The 22,925-nt window shown below is 41.9% G+C and overlaps 1 protein-coding gene across 1 annotated transcript; it reads right to left on the reverse strand.

The window, feature by feature from the left end:
- Positions 1-2,083: 2,083 nt before the first annotated feature.
- On the reverse strand, positions 2,084-22,494 carry F10 (coagulation factor X). Its single transcript, XM_067563664.1, has 8 exons — positions 22,312-22,494; positions 19,295-19,455; positions 16,193-16,217; positions 12,744-12,857; positions 11,585-11,716; positions 9,399-9,694; positions 8,230-8,347; positions 2,084-3,509 (listed from the first exon to the last, which is right to left on the reverse strand). The coding sequence occupies exons 1-8, from the start codon at positions 22,388-22,390 to the stop codon at positions 2,962-2,964; spliced, it is 1,473 nt and encodes a 490-aa protein (XP_067419765.1). The 5' UTR covers positions 22,391-22,494; the 3' UTR covers positions 2,084-2,961.
- Between the last annotated feature and the right edge of the window lie 431 nt (positions 22,495-22,925).

Raw genomic sequence — 22,925 nt, forward strand, 5'->3', positions numbered from 1 at the left:
TATGTGAAATAAGATAAGTGAGTGGTGGACTTCTACAAGTAATTTAGTATTTTTGCAGTGGTGGGGCTGTTCAGCTGCTGTGTGTAGCTGCTGCAAGGTAGGGAAAGAGATGAAAGTGCTTAAGACAAGAAATTATTTTGACTCCACTGAGCAGAATGAAATGTGCCCCTGAAAACTACTGTATGTTTGGATTTTTAAAGATAATCTCTCTCTGAACACAAGAGATAGTAAATCCTCTTAAACTCATCCATAGAAGACTGACATTTCTGTTCCAAGCACATTAATTTCATGCACCTATGTGTTCTTTTGGTTCCCTGCTTGCATGTTCATTTATTGAAATGGCATTGCGCCTGCCCGCAAGACAATATGCCAGTTGGATGAGGTCATAAGAGCCAGCCAATAAAAGATTGCAAGTGCCATCTTTTCAGCAAGGGGGGCTCTTCTCTGCAACAGCACTGCCCCTCTCTTGCTCACACCTGTTCAAACTCTTTACACATGCTATATAAGTCTTTTGAAAATGATTTTAGAAGTCCCTCATCTCCACCAATAATTCTATTACTAGTATCTGTATTATCGTAGCACCTAAAAGTCCCAGCAGGCTGATTGTTAGATGATTTTTTTTCTTACAAATATTCTCTCTCTTCATCCCTGTGACTGTCTCTCTAGTGGATCCATTTTATTATCTTTCCCCTATTTATCTATGGTTCCCTCTTGTCCCCCACTCACCTGCAACTCTCACATTACCTCCCATTTTCCAATAGCTTGGGACGCTTCCATGACTATGTACTCAACAAAGAACCTCTCGTTTTATTTTCTCACTGACCCAACCTCAGAGAGTCTCATGGTTTCAGGAGGAGGATTTTCTTTGTTTTTAATCTAGCTCTGCACAAACTCAGCATGGGCCTGACAGGTAAAAAGAAGTGTTGGTTCAGACTTTTAAACAGAGTCCATAGACGGGAGGAGGAAGGAGAGGACAGCTGTGCGTATTAGAATGAATCTCTAGTGATCAGCGCAAGGTAGCTGTGCCACGAATAGCACATTTTCCATTGTCCACAACCAGTTTAGTTATTGTTGGTACCACAGCTGGGCAAATCGTTCAGAAGTCTAATTTGAACTCCATCCCTCTGAAGCAATCCATTTCCATATAGAAAATAAAACTCCCTTAACATGGTCTAGGTTTGAAGTCATTTGCAAATGAGCCTCATGACTAGATGCTACCGAGTCTCACCCCTCCTTCATGGGGACAAATGGCTCCTCACTCTGCAGAAGTGTTCCCACTCCACCACCTTCCCTGGATCCAGTGGAGAGGGCTCCCTGCAGGGTTGGCATCCAGGAGGACGTGGTGAGGCCTGTATGGCCAGCACCTCACATTGAGAGGGGACATGGCTGAGTGGGAACAGCATTGTCTGCACACCATCCCCACTGAAGTTACAGCAATGAGTTTATACAGACTTAGGCTGTACCTAGAGTATTACCTTACCTTTCCCATGCCAGGCCCTTATGTAGTAGCTCCTTTTAAGTGAGACCATCAAGGCATCCACGGGGAGTCCTTTGGAGCCATACTGCCAGGGATCAGATGGCAGGCCAATAGGAGGCAAAGAGCTGGTGCAGAGGCCCAAATGCTCCTGCGGATCCCCAAGCATTTGTCAGGTAGGAGCTGGATCCCATAGGTCATTATGTGTGCGGGTCAAACCCTGCCCGAGGTGGAACAATTTGGTGGGAACTCAGTGAAGGTCTCTGCTGCAGGTTTTACCTCAAGTGGGGCAACTTACAGCTCAAAATATTTGCTGAACAAAATGCTAGAAAAAATTAATATTTTGAAGACAGGGAATGAAAACTTATCAAACACCCATCTCTACGGTATTACTAATTAAAACACAAACAAATTAAAGGCCACAACAGAGTTTCACCTCTCTATAAGGAATCCATCACCCTGTTATGTAATTACTCATTTTTAAGCTGAGTGAAAAGGCCCACATTTATTTTGTAACTCAGCATGAAGCAGATGCAGTGTGTCAGACTCAGCTGCATGGGAGGGCACAGCTTAAAAGAGATTTTGTTCATATATATTTGCAAACACTTATTTACTGAATAAATACAGATAACACTTTATTGTGTTGGTAAATGCTCATGTACAACAATATTGCTTTTCTATGGAAGTACCTAAAACATCCCCATTAATACTAAATTCCTTGATTATTATCCACAAAACAACCAAGGACACAAAATGTTTAACTATGATAAAGAAAATGTTTTCAAAAGAGAAGCAAACAGATATATGTTGCATATAAATGATTTCTTGATAAGAATCAGGTATTTTCTATTGACTTTACTCCAGTTTAATTTACTAAAACTAAGAAGACATTTTGTGTCTATGAAAGAGACAGTTATTTAGCATCAAATGTCAAAGATTTATTTGCAGTACAGTTTTAGCAATGAGTAACCTCTATGCCTTCTTTAGCTTTTTAATGTGTGTGTGTGTATGTTTGTGTGTAAGAGTCATTAGGAAGATTAAATAGTTTGCCCTGAGGCCATAAAGCCTTGGAAATGCTCAGTTTAATTTTAATAATGTCCCAGGCCTATTTTTATATAAATGATATTTGTACATTTATCTTGCCACTCAAATTCAAGTACTGTCAACTCCCAATTTCATTATAACTGGAGGGTGTTCATCAAAAAACCCCAAATTTCCTACAAACTGATTTGGAAAAGTGTAAATCAGGAGCCCAAAGTGGAATCTAAAAAACAAACAATCTTGATTCATGAAAGTCCTGAAATTAAAGGGAGCATTGGCTTACATGCAAGGATGCATGCTGAAAACCATGTATTAACTCATGAAGAAACAGTGCTATAACTCTCAAAGGAAATAGTAAGCCGTCAAAAAAGAATTTCAGCAGAAGTGCTAAAAAGACTTATGAATCAGTTGAGTGTACAAAACATATTTTATATAATAGTATATAATTAAGGGTTTTGTTTAAATGTCCTTTTCAGCCAGCTTTGGAACTTCGACACTTTTGTATACACTCCATATTTTCCTTTCCTTGCGCATCCTTCTCCCCAGCTGACTATACCAGTAACAAAATAAGTGTCCTTGTATTTAGTAACATGTGGACCTCCACTATCTCCCTGACATGCATCTTTAGTTATATTGTCATAGCCAGCACAGAACATGTTTTCTGTGATCATAAAGGTACTGGATAGCTTGCATGAATTTCTATCAACATAGGGGACTTCAAGCACTTTAAGTTTGTTGGATAGCCGTCCATGTTCATAGAGGCGCCCAAAACCACTAACCCTTCCAGATTTTTGATTCATCAGAATTTCATTAGCAAAGTCCGCATCAGGCAGGCATGCAGGGATAACATAGTCAGAAAACGTTATGGGTTCCTTCAATTTTATAAGGGCTATGTCATAATCATAAGTTGCCGAAACAAATTTAACATGTACGAATACTTTTTCCACAGAGTACATCATTTCAGTGTTTTCTTCTTTTTCTCTGTCCACTTCCCCTGTGTGAGATCATTAAAAATATAATTATTGTCAGACACAGTTCAACAAATCTAACCACTTCTCAGAAAAACTAAGGGGCAACACTCCACTGCTTTGTACCTTGTGTAATCTTTTCTATTGTGCAAACGAGATGGGCTAATACTCCCACCCTCATTTGGGATCATTTTACATGCACTTTGGACAGATACAGATGACTACAGAAAGTGCTAAGCCACTGCAATGCTAGTGTTAAAATGGGGATTTCATTCAGGAATGTAATAAAATGTTTTGAGCTCCATTGCCTACCACTCGGGCCATATTCTCACAAGTGTAAATGCGATTAGGTCTTTTATTTGGTAACAGTATGGCTGCAAATAATCGTGTTTTGTGTTTCAATATTCTTTAACATTCTCGCTATCATCTCAAAATACAACAGTGTCCTATATATTTCAGTGTTGTTGAGCAGGCCTGAGGTTTCTTTGGGAACTGAATGGACTGGGACTTTAGGTATGATAATGTTTTTGAATTTTCTGGCTCGCTGTTGTACAACGGGTAGGATTTGCTTTTGTTATATGGCTAAAAACTGTATTTTTGGATGCCTAAAGCTTGCAATATGTTCTTTTTGAAAAACTAAAATAACTATTGAATGGGTTATTTTTAGGCCTTTCCAAATATACAACATATTTCAGATCAATATCTAAATGTTGTCAAAATACATATTGCCACTACCTTGATGCTGTTTCATGAATTCTCCAAGGCTTGATCTATACACAAAGTTGAACCAGTTGATGATGTTAAACTGATGTTAAACTGTGATGTTAAATTGCCAGTGCATCTTTGTGTGTGGATACTCAGGTTTAAATCCCATTTACATCAGTTGCAAACTAAACTAGTTTAAACTAAGCCTAAACCAATGTCATACTGGCCATATGTTGCATTAGTTTAGCCAAACTGGTTTAACATCACACCTTTTGGGGTAACTTTGTATGTAGACAAATCCCAAAAGAGAGGGGTTCATCCACAGTCAAACCACTACGGCTACATCTAATAAGGAATGGTCTGTCAGACCTTGGCTCTGTATGAAGTCCTCTAGAAAGGAATACTACAGCTTTGCTCTTTCTGCCAAGACCCTTTCCCAGTGTCTGTAAATCTGGTCTGGTTTCCCCAGCTGCAGCATTCCTGGAAAATATGACTGTCTTAGCTGGCTGCGAAGAATTCTCCAAGACAATCAATTCCTACTCTGTTGAGGGTTTTATAGATTAGCATTAGGATTCTGAATTTGGGGCAGAAGCAGATGGAGAGCTAATATATATGTAATGCCATGGGAATCTGAAATATAATTTTAATAATTTCAAGACAAACACAGATGTTATCCATTGTTTAATTTTGTTCACTGGGTCTTTATTATATATAAAGACATAAACAGAAGAAACCGTCCCTGAAAAATCAAAAACAAAGATGGATAAAATGCAAATAACCTAATTCTGAACTGAGCACCTTGGTACTTTTCACATTATTGTATGTATTTCTAAAGCACCTTTTGCATAGCAGCTGGGAGGGGTGATTCCTGGATTGGCTAAACTAGCTCTGCTTGAGCGAGTGTGTTAAAAATAGTAGTGTGGCAGCATGGGTTAGCTGCCTGAATACAATCCCACCCACTCGAGCCATCGCCCAGGCTGCCGCAGCCACACTGCTAGCTTTACTGTGCTAGGGTGGCCAGATAGCCAGTGTGAAAAATCAAGACACATTTTTTTCAGGGAGGGGGAGGGATTTGCCTACGTAAGACAAAGCTCCAATATCAGGATGTCTGGTCATCCTAACTAGAGCAGAGCTAGTGCATGTATGTCTACCTGAGCTGGGAGTCACTCTTCCCCCTTGCAATGTAGGCAAATCTTCCGATATCAGGGAGCTTTGAGTCAGAGCACCTCCACTGATTGCAGCTGCTGCACAAGTTCACAAGGGATGAGGTAGTCTCTGAAAGATCTGGGTCCTACTGCGTTGGGTTGCAGTCAGTACATGGAGCAGAGCACGGCTCATCACTATCACCTATGTATTCTGTATGGCTTATTGGAAAAATGGGGGTCTGTTCAGATGGGCCAGACAACGCCTCCATTCTGGCTTTGGTTTAATTTGTACCTACTGTTTTGGAACGGGCTGCTTCTTTTTCTTTAGTCCTTTGAAGACTTTTGTATCGAAGAATCAATACAAAGTTTTACAGTGTGATCTAAAGATGGTAAGGCAAGAGGCTCTTTCTTGCTTCCTTTTGGAGCGTGTTACAAGGTCTTGGAGGTGATTTTGTTTGTGAATTGGAGATTAGATACTGCTGTGCAGGCTTTTTGAAATGCACAGGGATAGCTGCTGACATGGCAGTCTCTTAGGCTTTCTTGAGTTTTGGGTCCTGTAAGTCAAAGTATACTGGATGATCATAGCTGCTGTGGTGGATCCTAGTTTTGAGAGATGATCTTGAAATAGCATAGTCCTATCCTACCAAGGACTTTGTACATAAGACCAGAATCTAATATTGAATAAGGTAATGAATGGAGAGCTAGTACTGGTTGCAGAGCTCAGGAGATGTGCTGCTGCATTTTGAACTATGAATTCTGCACATACTGAAAAATGAATTTTTTTGGTCTAAACTCAGGCAGAGTGAACTACAATACTCCAGCCTGAAGATCAGATACACATGGACTACTCAGAGGACTATCCAGAGGAATGGACAGTGTCTTTGTACTAGAGGGGGAAAAAGGGGTTTTGGTGACTATTGCTATTTCAGTGCACAGTCAGTAATGAGGCAGCATGACCCCCAAATTTCAAACTATCTATCTGGATGTCCTTGACTGAGGGCAAAGTGGTAGAGCTTGCTAGTTCTACAAAACATTTATGTCTTCCAACTAATATCAATTCTGTATTTCTGGAGTTCAGTTTGAACCAACTGTTCTTCATCCAAACTGCAATTTCCTCCATGTGCTGAGCTATCTAAGACTATCCTTTGTGCTTTTTGAGAAAGCTGACATCACACCACATTCTCTTATCATGCCTCCCAGTGATGGTTGTACATTAATGTTAAACAGGAGCAATGGCAGAGTTGGGCCTTGAGAAACACCATATAACAGGCCTCTGGGGGGATGAAGCAGCAACCCATCATTTTTGGGACCAGCTGGAAAGAAATGACTGTAGACATCTTCAGTATGATTTCATTGACTTCTGCTAGGATTCATAAGCAGATCTGCAGTACCCAAAAGTGGCTGATATTATTCTATCGTCATCGTAATTCCACCTCTGTCTACCACTGTGAAGAGATCATCTGTCAGTCTCACCAGTACAGTTTCAGTGATGTGACCTGTCTTAAAGCCAGACGGCAAGGATACCAGCAAGAGAGAGCTGATTTGTTGCCAATCTTTGCATTAGACTTGACAAGGCTGGAGAAGTTTGATATGAACATTTGTTAGGGTGGTCATGAATGTTGGGTTTTGTAGCATAGTTTGGAGGATTACATGCTCCATGATGACTGTGACCCTGTCTACACTTACCTCCGGGATTCGGTAGCAATGGACGGGAGTTACGCAAGCTACGCAAAAAACTTGTGTAACTCCTGTCGACTTCTCTGCTCCTCTTCCGCACTCCGTCTTCACTGCACTGCGCCGACGGGAACCACGTTCCCATCAACGCAGTGCTATGCCACTTGCGAAGGTGGTCTTAGTGTGCCAATTTCTGGATCGACTGAGCGGGTCTTCACTGACCGCTCAGTTCATTCAGAGAAATTGATCTGACGGTGGTGACTTTGCCACCATCAGTGTAGTCGTAGCCTGAGAGTGCTGTGTGTGAGAAAAGTATTGGCTGGACCAATGTATTTCCTGCTTGCTTTGACCAGCTAGGAGTGACACTGATCCATGTAACAGGTTTTATTTCATTCATTTTCTTATGGTTATTCCCAGTCACCTTACTCTCAACCTTGCGTAAAGCCAACTTTATTTCTGGCTGAAGAACAGTTCTTTAACTATACTGCCCTAGAGGTACCACTCAGAAAGAATGTGAGGCATTTCTTTCTTTACCAGGGATTAACATATTGTCTTCACAGGACTCTAGGCCCCTGTTGGCCCAGCATGCCTCAAATTTATCATTCACATAAGGTTGCTGGGCTGATCAGAGCATTGTACCGATAAGAACAAGGCAGATATTTAGACACAAACGAAGGATTTACCTACATGGAGACACTCAGAAAGTTAACGTGGATTAAATAAAGGTGTGACAGTAATGCATATTAGTTAAAGCACATTAAACCTGTGTGTAGATGGTCTCATTCAGAAGAAAAATGACCTTAGTATACTTGAGTTTAATCCTCTTTCAGTTAATTCATCTTAACTTTCCTGAATGTCCCGGTGTAGACAAACCCTGAGATTTCAGAGGTTTTGGCTGGTAAAGAGAATGAGGGTTCTGAAAAGGCAATATTCTTAGTATCTTAGGGAGAGAAAGGAGGGATGAAATTACTAGAACTATTGTTCTTTATCATTTCAACATAGTTCACCTAAGGGGAAAAGAAACACTGATGCCAGCTACAGAGTCATTCATTTCAGTTCCAGTCTAGGGACAAATTTATGCAATTATGATAGCTGACCAGAAAAAGTGAAAAGCTATGGGGAGAGGACAGAAGGCATCTCACATTTGGAATTTAGTGCACAGATTGTTTGTCATTAATATCTATTCTTATACTAAAGGGATAAAATAATAATAGTCACTTACCGACAACAACTTTAATTGTTTTAGATTGGTTCATGCAATGAGCTGCAGTAAGTATAAAAAACTTATCCAAAATTGTTCCTCCACAAAACCCTTCCTTGTCTTCATTTATTAGAAGAGCCTGCAAGGAGAGAAAATGGATCACTCCAAAGGATACAAGCAATAAGAATTCATAAATAGCTGGTTAAAATTAAAGCAAATTTTCCTTAATAGGTAATAGCTTTTTATGTGCTGTACATTTACAGTCATAACAATAGTACATACCACAGTGTGTATATATTTGTATCTGCCCAGCTACATTATATATACCCCTTATGGCCTTCAGATAACCCCCCAACTTCTCCAAGCCATCATCAAAAGCAAGCTTCCGAGAGACCAGGACACACCAACTCAAAGCAACACCAAACCCTGCCAGAACAAGAGATACAAAACCTGTAGAGCTATCTCCACTGCTATAATGATAAACACCCCGCTCCCCAACAATAAACCTTTCAAGATCCCTGGGTCCTACACATGGCTATCACCCCATGTGGTGTACCTCATCCAGTGCACTAAATGTCCCAATAACAATTATGTTGGTGAAACCAGACCATCGCTATGCTCTCGAATAAATCGACACAGAAAAATGATAAAAGACAAACACCTATCACCTGTGGGCAAACACTTTTCACAAAGCGATCACACTATTCCTGACCTCTCAGTCCTACACAACACCTTCAGAAGATGAGCCTGAGAGCTTAAACTCATATCTTTGCTAGATACTAAAAATCATGGACTGAATAGACACACTGTATTTATGGCTTATTACAACAATCTAGTATCCACTTAACCCGCTCGCTCCCAGCCCAGCTTTTTTTTCTTCCCTTTCCCCTCTATGACTGGAGAGGTGTTAACAGGCCACCTCACCTTGAATGGTCCCTTGACATACATGTTAGCTACTTATGCTAAATAATCTGTTCCAATTTGTATTTAGCTGAGACACTCTGAGTACGTTTCCCAGATCTAAAGAAGAGCTCTGTGTAACTCAAAAGCTTGTCTCTCTCACCACCAGGAGTTGATGCAATAAAAGATATTACTTCAGTCACCTTGACTCTCTAATATCTTGGGACCAAGACGGCTACAACAACTCTGCATATCTTTCTATATGTAAGATATAAAACATACATATTTACCTGCCACGGACATTCACCAGGCTTACAGTCTTCACCACCTACTATCCTCGTATCAGGATTTCGAGACGAATCAGTTTTAGGGTTATTCTCTGTTCCTTTGGAAGGTTTTGTTTCATTCTGAAGGCGAAGGTCTGAGCTATTTGTGGTACTGGCAATGGTCTGGTGGCTTTCCCCATTATTGTTAAGTAGTTCAATGGGTTTGCCATCTTGCTCATTGGTAACACTGGTACCATTACCAAATGAAAGCACCGACCTCTTTTTTCTGTTCATCTGAACTTTCCCACATGGGAAAGGCCCTGTAAGGGCAACAATGAAAAGTTAATATTTGATGTCCTTCACAATACTGTAACTTTAGAAATTTAAATGTACACTAGTCCCCTCCGGACAGCTAAGATGGGTGGAGAATTTTGTGGTTAGAAAGCTCAATATGTGACCTTACATTTTCCTTATATTCATTTGCAAAGTCCAAGCAAATTTACTGATGTTTGCTTTTTATCCTGAACAATTTCAGTGCACTTTTTTTTTTAAACTTCCAGAAACTCAGCATTCATAAGTACCCTATAGTAAACAAAAGTGTGCCTATGAGGGAGAAAAATGATTTGTAAGGAAATAGGTGTAACTTTCAGTGTTTCAAATGTTTGGATAAATAATAGAATGAACAGAAAACATATTGTACACAAAGGACAAAAAATGGCATAACAATGTCCTTTTCAAGTGGAATTATTTATCCAGGTATCTTTACAATAGCAGGTTCCAGGCAATTTTTCAAGGCTCCACCAGAGGTTTGGCAGACACCACAAAACCTAAGCCTAGACTGGACCAAAAACAGTAGCATTTTTGTAGTCCGAATGCTTGTCCACAGTGCTCGGTTTTATGCACAGTGCTCTATTTCTAGAGAGACAATGCCAAGCAAAACAATTTCACTAAAAGTATACTTTCAAAATATTTCAAATGCAATGTTTTCAATTATTTCAATTGTTATTATTATGTATCTACTGTTACCAAAAAATTGTCTTAATTGGGTATCTGGGCAAAGTGCCATCTTTTATGACTCATATGACTCATTGTTTTTTTACTTATAAAAGTTGTCATAATAAGTGCAATCATTTGTACTGATTAAATACATTATTTTTAACTTAAGATTAATAATACTTGAGGTATACCATCATTGTATGTAAGCAGAGGTTGATTGTTTTAAAAATAATGGCAGCATATATTAATTTATAAGGTTAATCTATATTAGTGTGACAAAAGCAGTTTATAAACGTAGTATTGTGTGTACACTTTTTTTTTTTTTTTTTTTTTAATGGCGCAAGCTCTGCTTGAGGGAAAACTGGTTAAATGAGAAATGATTGCAAGTCTAGTTTTCTGTCACCAGGGCTCTCAGATAATCACCATGGGCCATATCTTGTGGAAGGATGTGTGTCTTTGACTCCCATTCAGTTGGATTTGAAGGTGCTCAGCACCTTCCAGGATCACAGACAGGAGGCCTTAAAAATGTGAACTAAACATCAGCAGTGTTAAATCCAAACCATTCATGTCACCAAGATATCCTAGACCACAAAAAGCCTGGTTTTCAATATGCTAGAAATCTCATCACCATCTGCAACATCAAATGGCAGGACAGGACCCCCAACACTGAAGTCCTTGAGAGGTGCCTAATCCCTGAGATCCCTTCCTCATCAGAGCTCAGGTTCATTGAGTCGGACACGTGGTCCACATGGAGGTTTCCCTGTACTCTGAAAGTGGAGCTCTGCTGCCAGCTGAGCATGGGAACCTGCTCTAATGGTTGACCTATCCTCAGATACATAGACACCGTGAAGGCCAATTTCATAGTATGCAAGATTGGTATTAAAACCTGGGAACTTGGTTGGATATTAAAACCTGGGAACAGGTGGAGGGATCTGTGCCATGAGGCTGTGTCGACTTTTGAGGAGTGGCGTGTGAGGTCTCTGCAGGAGAAGAGAACACGTCATGAAGCCAGCACCTTAAAGCCTTCCCCAACAATGACTACCTTGCAAGACATGCAATTGCGTTTGCAAATCCAGGATTAGACTCACTTCCCATGTGAGAAGCAATAAAATCAAACAAACAAACCCAGAACTCAAGTCAGTACTAGTTGAACTCTCATCCATCAAAGCAATGGGAGAAATTATCACCATCACCATCAGATCATTGCTTCATACCTGTCGAAATACAGGATTTTCCATCATCTCCCAGAACATAACCAGTGGCACAGGAGCATTCAACTTCATTTCTTTTAGGTTTGCAGAAGTGTTCACAATCACCGTTGTTTAGCTTGCAGAATTTCTGTATAACTGTACAAAAGACAAAGTTTGTGTGACAATTACAAAGAAATGGTGACTTTATGAATGCACATGCAGTTGATAATGTTTAAATTGTAAACTTGGGCCAGAGCCTTTGTCTTTTTCTTTGCAATGTTTCAAACATGTCTCTGGCAGATGCATTTATTTATTTATTCCTCATGTTGTGATAGTGCTCAAAACAAGTTAGGCACTTTTAAACACAGATGAAGACACAGTCCCTGGCCAAAGAGTGGATAGTTTAAAAAGGCAAAGACAAAGAAGTGATTGGGGAAAGGATCATAACATAAAAGCAAAGAGATCAGAGTGGTGGCAGGCATGTTATCCTTCGGCCCTTCTGCCCCGTATAATTCATATCCCTCATTGTTCTCCCTAAACCAGTTCCCAGCTTCAATTCCAATAGCCTTCATCCTTCTCCCCCAGCATTTGCTACATATTAGCCATTCACTGACAAGATAAATAAATGGATGACTTTGTCCATTAGTTTCTTGTGGAAAGATTCAGGAAGGATTCCTTGTATTCAGGAAGGATTTAGGTGCCCAAGAGAGTGGGAAGCCACTGTATTATCTACTATAAATCATTTCCCCTGATTTGCATCTTCCTCCTCTCGCTAGACAATAAGTGGTGTAACACCAGATGAACTGTACCTGGGAGCTCAGATAAGGTGCATTTATATTAGTTAGGTCCTGCAACCCTTACTCATCTGAGCATACTTACTAATCCAGGTTGATTGTCAGGTAAGTACTACCCACATCAATAAGTGTTGTTGGATTGAGCACCTGCTTTACAACATTAACAAAGAGAAGTTTTTGAGCATTTATTAACCTTATCCATTTGTGAAGATGTGGTGGCACTGGCTTCCTAAGCCAAGTATGGTTGTCTGAGGTATTTTTCCTGTCAAAACTTTCCATTCCTAAATTCTATCATTTATTCCTTAACTTTAAGGAAATGAGAACTATTGTCTATCCGTTGGCTCTTTGAATATTTTCATCACCATCCTAAAGTAAAAATGGAAACCTACCAGATTCACAGTTTTTGCCCTGATATCCATCCAGGCATGTACAAGTATATGTGCCAATTCCATCTTTACACATTCCACCATATTGACAAGGATTGAGTTTGCACTGGTCACCGTCTACAAAAAGAGGCCATGGCAGTTTTTAAGATACAGTATAAACATTTTCATTGAGATTTGAAGTATTCCTAGATGGTGAATTTTGTGACTGTCCTTTTCTTTTTAATTAGTATTTAGAATGTTATCTCAAGATAACCCCAGGATCCAAAAGGGTCCTAGGGCAACAGTAAACAATGACATGTAGATTACATACAGTTTAACATTGTACATTAGCATTCTCATCATACACATACATTTTGTTCTGCTTTGACATTTGTATTTAATGGGTCATGTACAAAGCTGGCCAAAACTGGGAATTTCTGGTTTGTAGAAAATTTCAGCATTTTGAGGTTTGATTTCATTCCAGTTAAGAACGAAACCAGAACGGTCAAAACTTCCCACAAAACTGGAACTTCCCTAAAATGTTCAGTTTGGAAACACCCAACACATGGTATATGGAAATGATATATGCTCCCCAAGGATCCTGGCAGCAGCTGACTGAAATGTACATGATTATTGCCAGTTTCACTGATGCCCAACACTGAACAGCAGTTGTGAAACTGACAGGATTCCTGTGCAGCCCCACCACACAGATTGCTCTGGGCTGGGCACCCAAGGACTTCCAGACTCTCAGGCCAGTTGGCTCTCTAGGCAGCCTAACTCACTCGGTTGCGGGAGCTGGACAGTCTGGGGAGCCAGCTGGTCTGGGAGTTTGGGAGCCCTGGGGCCCCCAGCCCCAGGACAAACCACATGCCAGGGCTGCCCCAGAGCTACAGTTTCTGAAAGCACGTACTAGGATTTCCAGGCTCCTGACTCTGCAGCAGGGAGTCTGGTAGTGCCGAGAACCTCAACTCGAGCTGGGCCTCCCAGGCCTTCCCAGATCCCTACTGAGATCCCAGGCTGGACTCTGGACTCCTAAGGCTCTCTGGCAGAAAACCTGGCTCAAGCCAAACTTCTCAAGGCTTCCAGGCTCCCTCATGCAGAGCTAGGAGCTGAGCCAGATTACAGCAGGTGCTTCCAGGCTTCCGATCCATGGCAAGGAGCCTGGATCCTGGGCTCCCCAGCAGCCGGCCAAGAGAACTGTGGTTCAGACATTTGGTTCATTGAAAGTTCATCAAACCCAATACGTTTCCACAAAACATTTTGAGTTCCAAGAATTGGTGTTTATTTTCTGACAAAAGTCTGTTGGAAATTCCTGACCAGCTCCACTTAAGTATCATGGAGCATAATGCTATCTTCTACACAAAAGGCGTAGATAGCACTTCATTGTCAGAGAGTGCCACATTTGTGTTGAGGGTTGTGAAGGCCAGATTACTCCAAAGATTTTAGGGGACACCCAAAATCTTCATATACCAGGAAAGTTGGCTCACAAGTGTCTCCTATTCTGCTTGTCTTTTTCCTTGATTACCCAGCTATCCTTGCAGTCCCCAAGCTATTAAAATCATGCGTCAGGCCCCCACAAAATCATGAGATCAGGTTAAAATTAATGTGATTAAAAAAATAATAAATGTAGGGTTTCTATTGTTTGCCTTCTGGCCATTAAATCATTAGGGGTCACATTTTCAAGCTCTTCTCAACAGCCACAATGTGTTTTTTTAGATGATAGCTGAGATTCTCCCCTAATCCCCTGACTCCAGGAGCTGTGGTTTTAAGAAAAAACCATGAAATATTGTAGGAGTTGACACTTCTGTAGCCGGGAGGCAGAGACAGCCAAGAACATGGGAGTAGCGTGATATAGCACAGGGCTTTAGCTAAGGTCATGTGCTAAAATGCTCTAGGTAAATTATTCCCCTCTGTGCTTCTTTGAACTTGGGCTGCTAGCATTATTTCTTGTCTTTCTCTTCTTGGGCTGCCACCTTGCAGGATAATCAGGAAACCAGGTGACTCTCATGCTTACCTACCACAGGGTCATACCCACAGCTAACTTGTTTCCCTTTTTTAGGGCATCTCTTCCCTGCAGAGTTAGCCTGAGCTCCTTCTGTCCACACAGAAAACCCTCTAACCTGGTTTTGAAGGTGTTTCAGGCATGACTGAGGATATAGACTAGAGCTTGGATTTTGCTTCAACTCAGTTTGGCAACCCATCTACTTATGAGAATGCAGGCTATTCAAACCCAGCTGCTGTTGGACCTCCAATCCGATGCAACAATTCTACCTGGACTGTCCTTACTTTTCTACCTCCTCCCTCTTTCTGCACTGTAAGTCACCTACACTGGCTCAGGGTTTTAACCCCACATTAGTCTGTTCCATTTCCCACTGCATTTGAACAGAGATGCCATTCAAGAAATCCTTCTCTTGTGCTGCCAGTTGTCCAGAAGCTGACACTGGCCTTCTTGTAGAGGTCTAGTAACAGTAAGACCCATCATTTGGGGAAATGTACCCCAAATGACACTTTTAAGAAACAGAGGAGCTGAGAAGTCAGCCTGGTGCGCTACGAATCACGTTGTGGTTTGCAATCTGAATTCCGTAATGACATTCTTGTCAAAAGGTCCTGCTGCCAAATGTGATTTGCTTTCCCCTTCAGAACTGTCTGTAGTAAAGAATAGCTCTACTGGGAAGTTATTTACATAGAGTATTGTTCTCATGTCACGGCCAGACAACAGCTGCATGCTAGGGGGAGAGAGAGAGTGTGAGTGCACACCCTGCAAATGAATTCATAGAGCAGCTCAGTTTAATGCAGTGCTGACAACCAGGAGCTACCTCGCCAAAAAACTCTCCCAGCACTCAGGCTAGTACAGCACCATCGTGGACACAACCACACATGTCTGGCACAGGTAGTGCTTGGCATTGGAGATGCTGTATCCGGGCTAGGCTAGCTTGGGCTAACTCTGCAATGAAGACATATGTGCTCTCCTGTCCTGTGTGTGTTGGAGGTGATGAGGAAGGCCAGGTGGTTCTTTGGCCTCATGGAGAAGACCCTTGGAACTGGGCAGGGGAGGATTTGACTCAGTGAACAAAGGAGAGGAGCGATGGGGTATAGGAGGCGGCAGATGGAGGAAGCCACTGGGCTCCTTTTTGAAGCATGAAATGGTAAGTAATGGTGTCCCAGGACTCAGGAGCTGTGTGCATGTGAGATGTGTCCTTTAGCTTTGAGTTTGGGAAACTTGAAATTCCACACCAAAGCAAAAGCGCTGATTTTCTGCTAGATCCCTGTGTACTGGTCCAGTTTAATAAATTACTAAATCAGTAACAGTCAACATGCAAATACCAAAGCCTCTAGGGGTCACACAGCTGTGCTGTTTACTTATCAGTCAACAAATCTTTTTTTATAAAGTGTGTTTCTTTCAGTCTCCAATATGATGTAATAGATATTTGCTCAGGTTTAAGAACAAAGTATACTTTTAAAGTATTTCTTACCTACATATTTATTCCAGAATTCATCCTAATGGGAAAAAACAACAGTTAGACAGAGATTAGTGACTCAAACTCTAAAACAGAAGCTTTCATACAAATATACTAACGGTAGTTTTGTTTAAAGACCCAGTTAAAGTAGAACTTCTTAAGTTAGATGCAAATACAGCCCCTTGCAGTGCAGGGTTCTGCTTTAACTGGGTCTTTAAACAAAACCATGAAGGCTAGAAATGTTTGTATCACTGAAAGTTGAGCTATTCAGCTAATAACCTGATTGCAGAGGAGAAGGCTTTAAGAAAAAACACCAGATATAGTGAGAATTAGCAACACTGCAACCTGTAGTGGGAGAATAGGACCCTGATGATGTTTTGTATCTCAATCCTCTGTGTCCTATGTGGAGTTAAAACTGAAAGAAGGCAAAGTGCTATTTTTTCCTCTCTCTCCACTGTGGCCTGTCTTTTCTTCCTGCTTTCCTGGTCAAATATATAGCCTGTCATCATATATTGCTTCTTGTAGATGTGCATCTCAGGATATAGGTCATAGTTGAGCTAACATTTCTGTTGGAACTTTAATTAATCCACTTCCTAATATTTTGTGAATTTAATAGTGCAACCCTAACAATGTTTTAACAGACCTTGTTGCCTTAGGAGAAGAATGGTTATAAACAGTTAACTTGTTTGACTTCATGGAAGTTATTTGGATCCTGTGGTGGACGAACAGGGCCCTAATGCTCAAACTGCAAAGAAAAAAGTGATAGTATGCAACTCCTCCCAACAATCCATAGTCAGGCCACAGACAGCCTGAAGATTCTACTCTACACTCTATATACAATCCAGAACCTGAACCACAATCTTCCCTTAACATTCTCCCATTCCCTATAGCTCACAGCAGGCTCCCTGTTTTCTGTCAGGGTTACAGTATAAAATGTGTGAATATAAATGCTATGTCCAAGTTACTAACCTTCAGGCTGTGTGGCTCTGCTTTCTTGACTTTTCTCTCACTTTCTATTCTATCTTGTCTTCCAGTCTCTCTGTTTGCCTCTGCCCTCACCCCAGTTTCTTTGTACTCCTCTCCCACCTTCCAGAATACATCTCCCCACCAAATACCACTGTCTGCCTTCCAAACATTTCATGTTCCCTTCTCCAGTCATCCCAGTCTCCAGAACTCTCTCTGATCCCTGCCCTTAACTCCCCCATCTCTTTCCTGCTTCTTTGCCTTTCTCACTCCTGGTTTTCCCCACTCCTGGCCTCCTACTTCTTCTCTGACTGGCTCAGCCATCTTCTTGCTACCAAGATTCAGGGGCAATGCTGGGACTCAGAGCATAGGCCCTAAAACTAGTGCTGGGCCAAGCTTCCTGCTGAGAAAAGGGACATCATAGAATCATAGAATATTAGAGTTGGAAAGGACCTCAGCAGGTCATCTAGTCCAACCCCTTGCTCAAAGCAGGACTAACCACAGCTAAATCATCCCAGTCAGGGTTTTGCCAAGCCTCAGCTTAAAAACCTCTAAGGATGGAGATTCCACCACCTCCCTAGGTAACCCATTTCAGTACTTCACCACTCTCCCAGTGAATTTTTTTTTCCTAATATCCAACCTAGACCTCCTCCACTGCAACTTGAGACTATTGCTCCTTGTTCTGTCATCTACTACCACTGAGAACAGCCTAGCTCCATCCTCCCTGGAACCCCCTTTCAGGTAGTTAAAGGCTGCTATCAAATCCCCCCTCATTCTTCTCTTCTGCAGTCTAAACAAACCTAGTTTGTTTGTTAGTTCCCTCAGCCTCTCCTCATAAGACATGTACTCCAGCCCCCTAATCATTTTTGTTGCCCTCTGCTGGACTCTTTCCAACTTGTCCACATCCTTTTTGTAGTGGGGGGCCCAAAACTGGACACAATAATCCAAATGCGGACATGGACTCTTCAAGGCCAGCCTGGTAGATAACCTTCCTGCTGCCCAAAGGAGCATTCCTCGGCGACCTCCTACTCCTTCATGCTGCCACTGCTATCAATGCTGAAGGATGCTACTGCAGCCAGAACACAGCTCTTCAAAGGTGGCAGACCTACCTTTTTTCCACCCAGTCTCCCTCTCCAAGACCTAAGGGGATGCTTTGTTTTTGCACCAGCATGAGTGTCAGGGTGTCACCTAAGGACATTGAAAAGGGGTCATCATCCAGCATAGCCAATAAGCCAGGCTGACAAGAACTGCCCGTAGCACAGACTAGTTCAGTTTGATCCCTCAAAAAAGACACCAGATCATCAAGTCCAGACCACTACAAGGTCCCTGATCTTCAGCTGACCAACCTCAATATAAGTTGGCGCTGCAGAGCAGCAGCTTTAGCTTACTGATACAAGTTCCATGTGGACTAGAGAATCCAGCCCTGAAATAAATGAGAAGTACAAAGCACCTTGAGATAAATCTGGTTAATGTTTTACAAGACATTAAGTCAAGACATTAAGACAGGTCAACCTTCTTGTAATCTCTCCATCTCATTTCAATTGTCATCTGAAAACATCAGTTTTCCCTTGCCTCTACGTCTTAGTAGCGACAAGAGCTCCACTGAGCGCAAGCATAGCTCAGGAGGGGTTGAGAATCTGCCCATTAAGTATTTTACATGAACAGAGTTAGAAATGCTCTAAGCAGGTAACTATCTAGACCGGTGGTTCTCAGCCTACTTACCATCTCTCTGTATTACCTGAGCCACAGCCACACATATCTACACTACCTGTCTGGCCCTGAGGATGTCACATGGGCCGCAGCTGTGTGCTGATTGGGTCACAAGCGGCCCCCCAGGTTGAGAACCACTAAGCAGATCAGAAATAGGTAAAAGTGAACAAGAGGCTTTAACCTGGTCTGACCTGGGAAGACCTGAATTAGGACTGGATGCCTTTTCAGATTTTGTATGTTTCTCTCTGCTCCTTGGCGTTATAAAACCAAACTTTGCAGTTCTGCCCTCTTCTAATATTTAAAGGAGAAAAAGCCTGAAATCACTCTGTTGATTTAATGTTCAAAAGTAACTAGGGACTTTGGGTGCCCAGTTTGAGACACTTCACAGGGGCCTTTCACTTTGGATGATGAAGGTATATTTGTTTCATGTTGACTTGTCCTTACAGTTTTCTCTGTGTCTTCAAAGGCTTCTCTGGCTTCTTCTTTTGAGCAGCGTTCCTCGTAACATTCTCTTTCAATATTCCCTTTCTTCAGCTCCTCAAACAATGAATTAGCACGCTTTGTTCTTCCAAAAAACTTGTTTGCATTTTCTTCTTTTAAAAACACTAAATGGAAAGGAAACGACATGTATCATTTTAAAACTGATGACAAAAAAACTTCATTAGAAAGAATTCAATAAGTTCAGTCAAAAAACAACAAAAAACTAAATCCTCACCTATTTCTAGGCACCATTACCCTAAGTGGAATAACAGATTCTGGCCCATATGTATCAACTCTTTATGTCAGCCAGGTACATCCTGGTATCCCTCACAACAGCTGGTTCAAACAGTGGCCCCTTGACAGTGAGTAGATGGACCCTGAAATTCTCTCTTACTCCACTTAGTCTTGAAAATAAGACAATAGAAATAGCTGTTTAGGTTTTGCTTTTTAATTCCTTTTCTGGCTCCAAATAAAATCTCTCACACACCCACCAGGGCTGCACGGGCCAAGCAAGGTTTCCCATGCAGCAATGCCTCCTGGTCTACAGGGGCTGTTGTGCCACTGACACTGAGGAAAGGTACACCATGTCAGGATAACATGTCAGGATAAGGTGATAATTGCATTCTAGTATTTAATTAATAGTAGATACATATGAACATCGTGTCTAGCACATGTGGAAGGTGGGGCCTGAGCTCATTTGCTTTAACAAGCATGCGACATGGTGGTAAAAATTTGAGAACTGCTGCCCCACAGGTTAAAAGGTCGGCTGCTGTTGAATTAAATGGGAGGAACAGTTCCAGCAGGCCCAGCTCAGCCACTTGCATTCCTGAACAGTGCTTACTGTCCAGCAGGGGGCAGTGATACATGCACATAAATCGTTATATTATTACAGTACCAGAGTCAAAAATCCCACCATGTCGGGGTGAGCATACTAAGCGTCATAGTCACTGTGCTGTAAAAGCTGGCAGACTGGTGGTTTTCAATAAACATATTGAACTAAAAAAATGTGTTTTTCACATGGCAGAATTGGGGCTAGAACCCAGTTCTTCTAGCCTTATGTCCTATCCAGTGGACCATGTGGCCTCTCTTGCCCTAGGACATGCGTTCCTGGACTGTATTGTTGTACACTTGATTATTATTAATTGATTATTTTTATTATTCTTTAATTACACTTTTAATGTCCCTTAGTGATCGCTAGTTAGATTTGAGACAGTGCGTGTTTTGTTTTCAGAGAAAATGGCTGGATCAACCACAGAGGGCCAGATTCTGTCAGTGTTACTCACTTTGGGTAGTACCTTACCCAATGGGTAGTACCATTGATTTCAAAGGGCCTACACACAGCATGAGGTCGAACTCTTTGTGAATGTAGCTGTGAGTGTCTGGCTATATGACTTACAGCTCATAGTTCACTCACGATTTTGCTTATTCTTAAATTATTTTTCCCGCTCTGTAGTTGCGAGGAAGTAACAGGATGCAGCTGTGAAATAGTGTGGTTTTAATCTCTAAATGCCTTTTGCTTTACCATTATTATGGAGGAAGAGTATTTATGAGCCAGCCTGTTCAGTCTGTGAGGCTGGTCTCTTGCTTCCCTAAATATTTCTGCCTCAAACATAGCGAGCTATAGGATGTTTGCCATGTAAAGCAGAACAATCAAGAAACATGCAAAGATCATTCTGCGGGGGAGGAGGGAACCTAAATAGGCTGACAAAGAAATCTCCCTAAAGCAGAATCCTCGGAGGATGATTTTGTAATTTTAAAAAGGAAATATTGGGTAGTTGTTTGTTTTAAGCATTATTGCAATCTCCAGCAAGCCAAATACAATAGCACTAAGGACTATTTAAGGTCCCCCGGATGGTCCTCTTTCCACAGGATTTGAGCACCTCACAATCTTTGATGTATTTATCCTCACAACACCCCTGTGCGATAGAGCTGTGTTATTATGCCCATTTTACAGAGGGGAACTGAGGCACAGAGTGACTTACCCAAGGTTACACAGGGAGTCTGTGACAGAGCAGGGAACTGAACTCTGGCTTCCAGAGTCTCAGGCCTAAGTTTATTTAAGAAACTATCCACCTACCTGGCATCTCATTCCCAGAATGTTGCAGAGGATGTATATTCCTTACAGGAAGGTACCGTATTTATGCCCCTATTTTGGGGCATAAGGCATTTGACACGAGCCATTTTTAAATTAAAATTTCAATAATAGCAAACACTAAACGCTAAAATGTCTGTCTTTTCTTGCTCTCCCTTCCTTCCCCCTCTTAAACGGATCTCTAGTCCTTTTCCTTTGCACCCTCCATTGTGGTGCTTGTCTCTCCTTTCCCTGTAGTGTTCTCTCACAAGCTTATCTGCCTCTCCTCTGACTTTCTTTCACTTGCTTTGCAGACATGGGGCTGGGCGGGTGGGAGAATTCCCTGTCTGCTAAGTGGAGCAGCATCTTATTTCTTCTTTGGCTGTCCTTCCGTACTTCCCCATACACCCCCTCTCCTGGGCTGGAGGGGAGTTCCCCCTCCCCTTGTATGTCTCCATTCTCCTTCCTCAGGGCTGCTGGGTGGAAGGGGACTTTCCTCCCCACCCTCCACTAACTTCTGGGTTGAAGGGTAGTTTTTCCTCCCAGGTAGGAGGGGTTGTTTTCTGCCTCGCTCTCCTCTATGGGAAAAGACATTCCCTCTTTTCCACAGACTGGATTGTATCCCCAGGGACTGACCTGCCCCACCCTTATCTTCACACCTTGACTGGAAAAATTGGATGTATGGACACAGCACTAAAACTCTAGGCAACCCAGTTCACGGTGACAGCACATCATGCCGGACCAGTCGCACACACCGCACGCATGGAACGCCCACAGGTAAGATGTCTGAGACACTCAAGCATGGGAGACTCGCCCTGGCTTGCTCTGCTCCTGTCCTGACACATAAGAGATCACTTCTCGTGTAAAACCCCAAACAAGCCTCACAGGCAAAAAGTCAAGATTCCCTTACCAGTTCCTTCAGCTCGCAGGAGACCTGCTAGAGAGGTAGAAAGCAGTATGAGGAGCAACTGGCCAGCCATGACGCTCATCTGTGGAAAACAGTTTTCTCTCTCCCCCCACTGCAGGGCTGTCACTGACCAAGGTTTAACAAATACCAGACTTCCTGTTACATGCTTTGCTGCGCTGTACTTCTTATCACAACAAATCGTGTGTTTATGCCTCGTCGGACGTGGATCATCCAAATCAATGTGCTGATTGGATGTTTGGGTCTTCCATGGCGATGTCACAGCCAGGACTGAATGAAAGAAATCTGGAGTCCTAACCCCAGGAAAAATAAAATGTTCTCCCTCTGCTTACCTCTGGCCCTGACATACAGGACGTGTTTCAGAAGCAGGATAGCTGACTGTATTTATGGGAATAATCACCTACAGATTTCTGTGCAAGGAACTTAGGAACACAGAAGGGAAGGAAGTCCTTCCCTGAACTATTGTTCTAGGAAATGTTGCATTTTTAAAACTAAACTGAAAACAAGTCATGTGGGGTGTTAGCAATGTGCGTCACAGGCTGTTCATTCACTAATTAACATATTCATTATTCCAAAATATGTGCACAAAGCCTAGGATC

Source organism: Emydura macquarii, unplaced genomic scaffold, assembly GCF_026122565.2.
Source record: "Emydura macquarii macquarii isolate MOO-44397 ecotype Brisbane River unplaced genomic scaffold, CSIRO-AGI_Emac_v2 contig_2531, whole genome shotgun sequence".
In the NCBI taxonomy this organism is placed as follows: domain Eukaryota; kingdom Metazoa; phylum Chordata; order Testudines; family Chelidae; genus Emydura; species Emydura macquarii.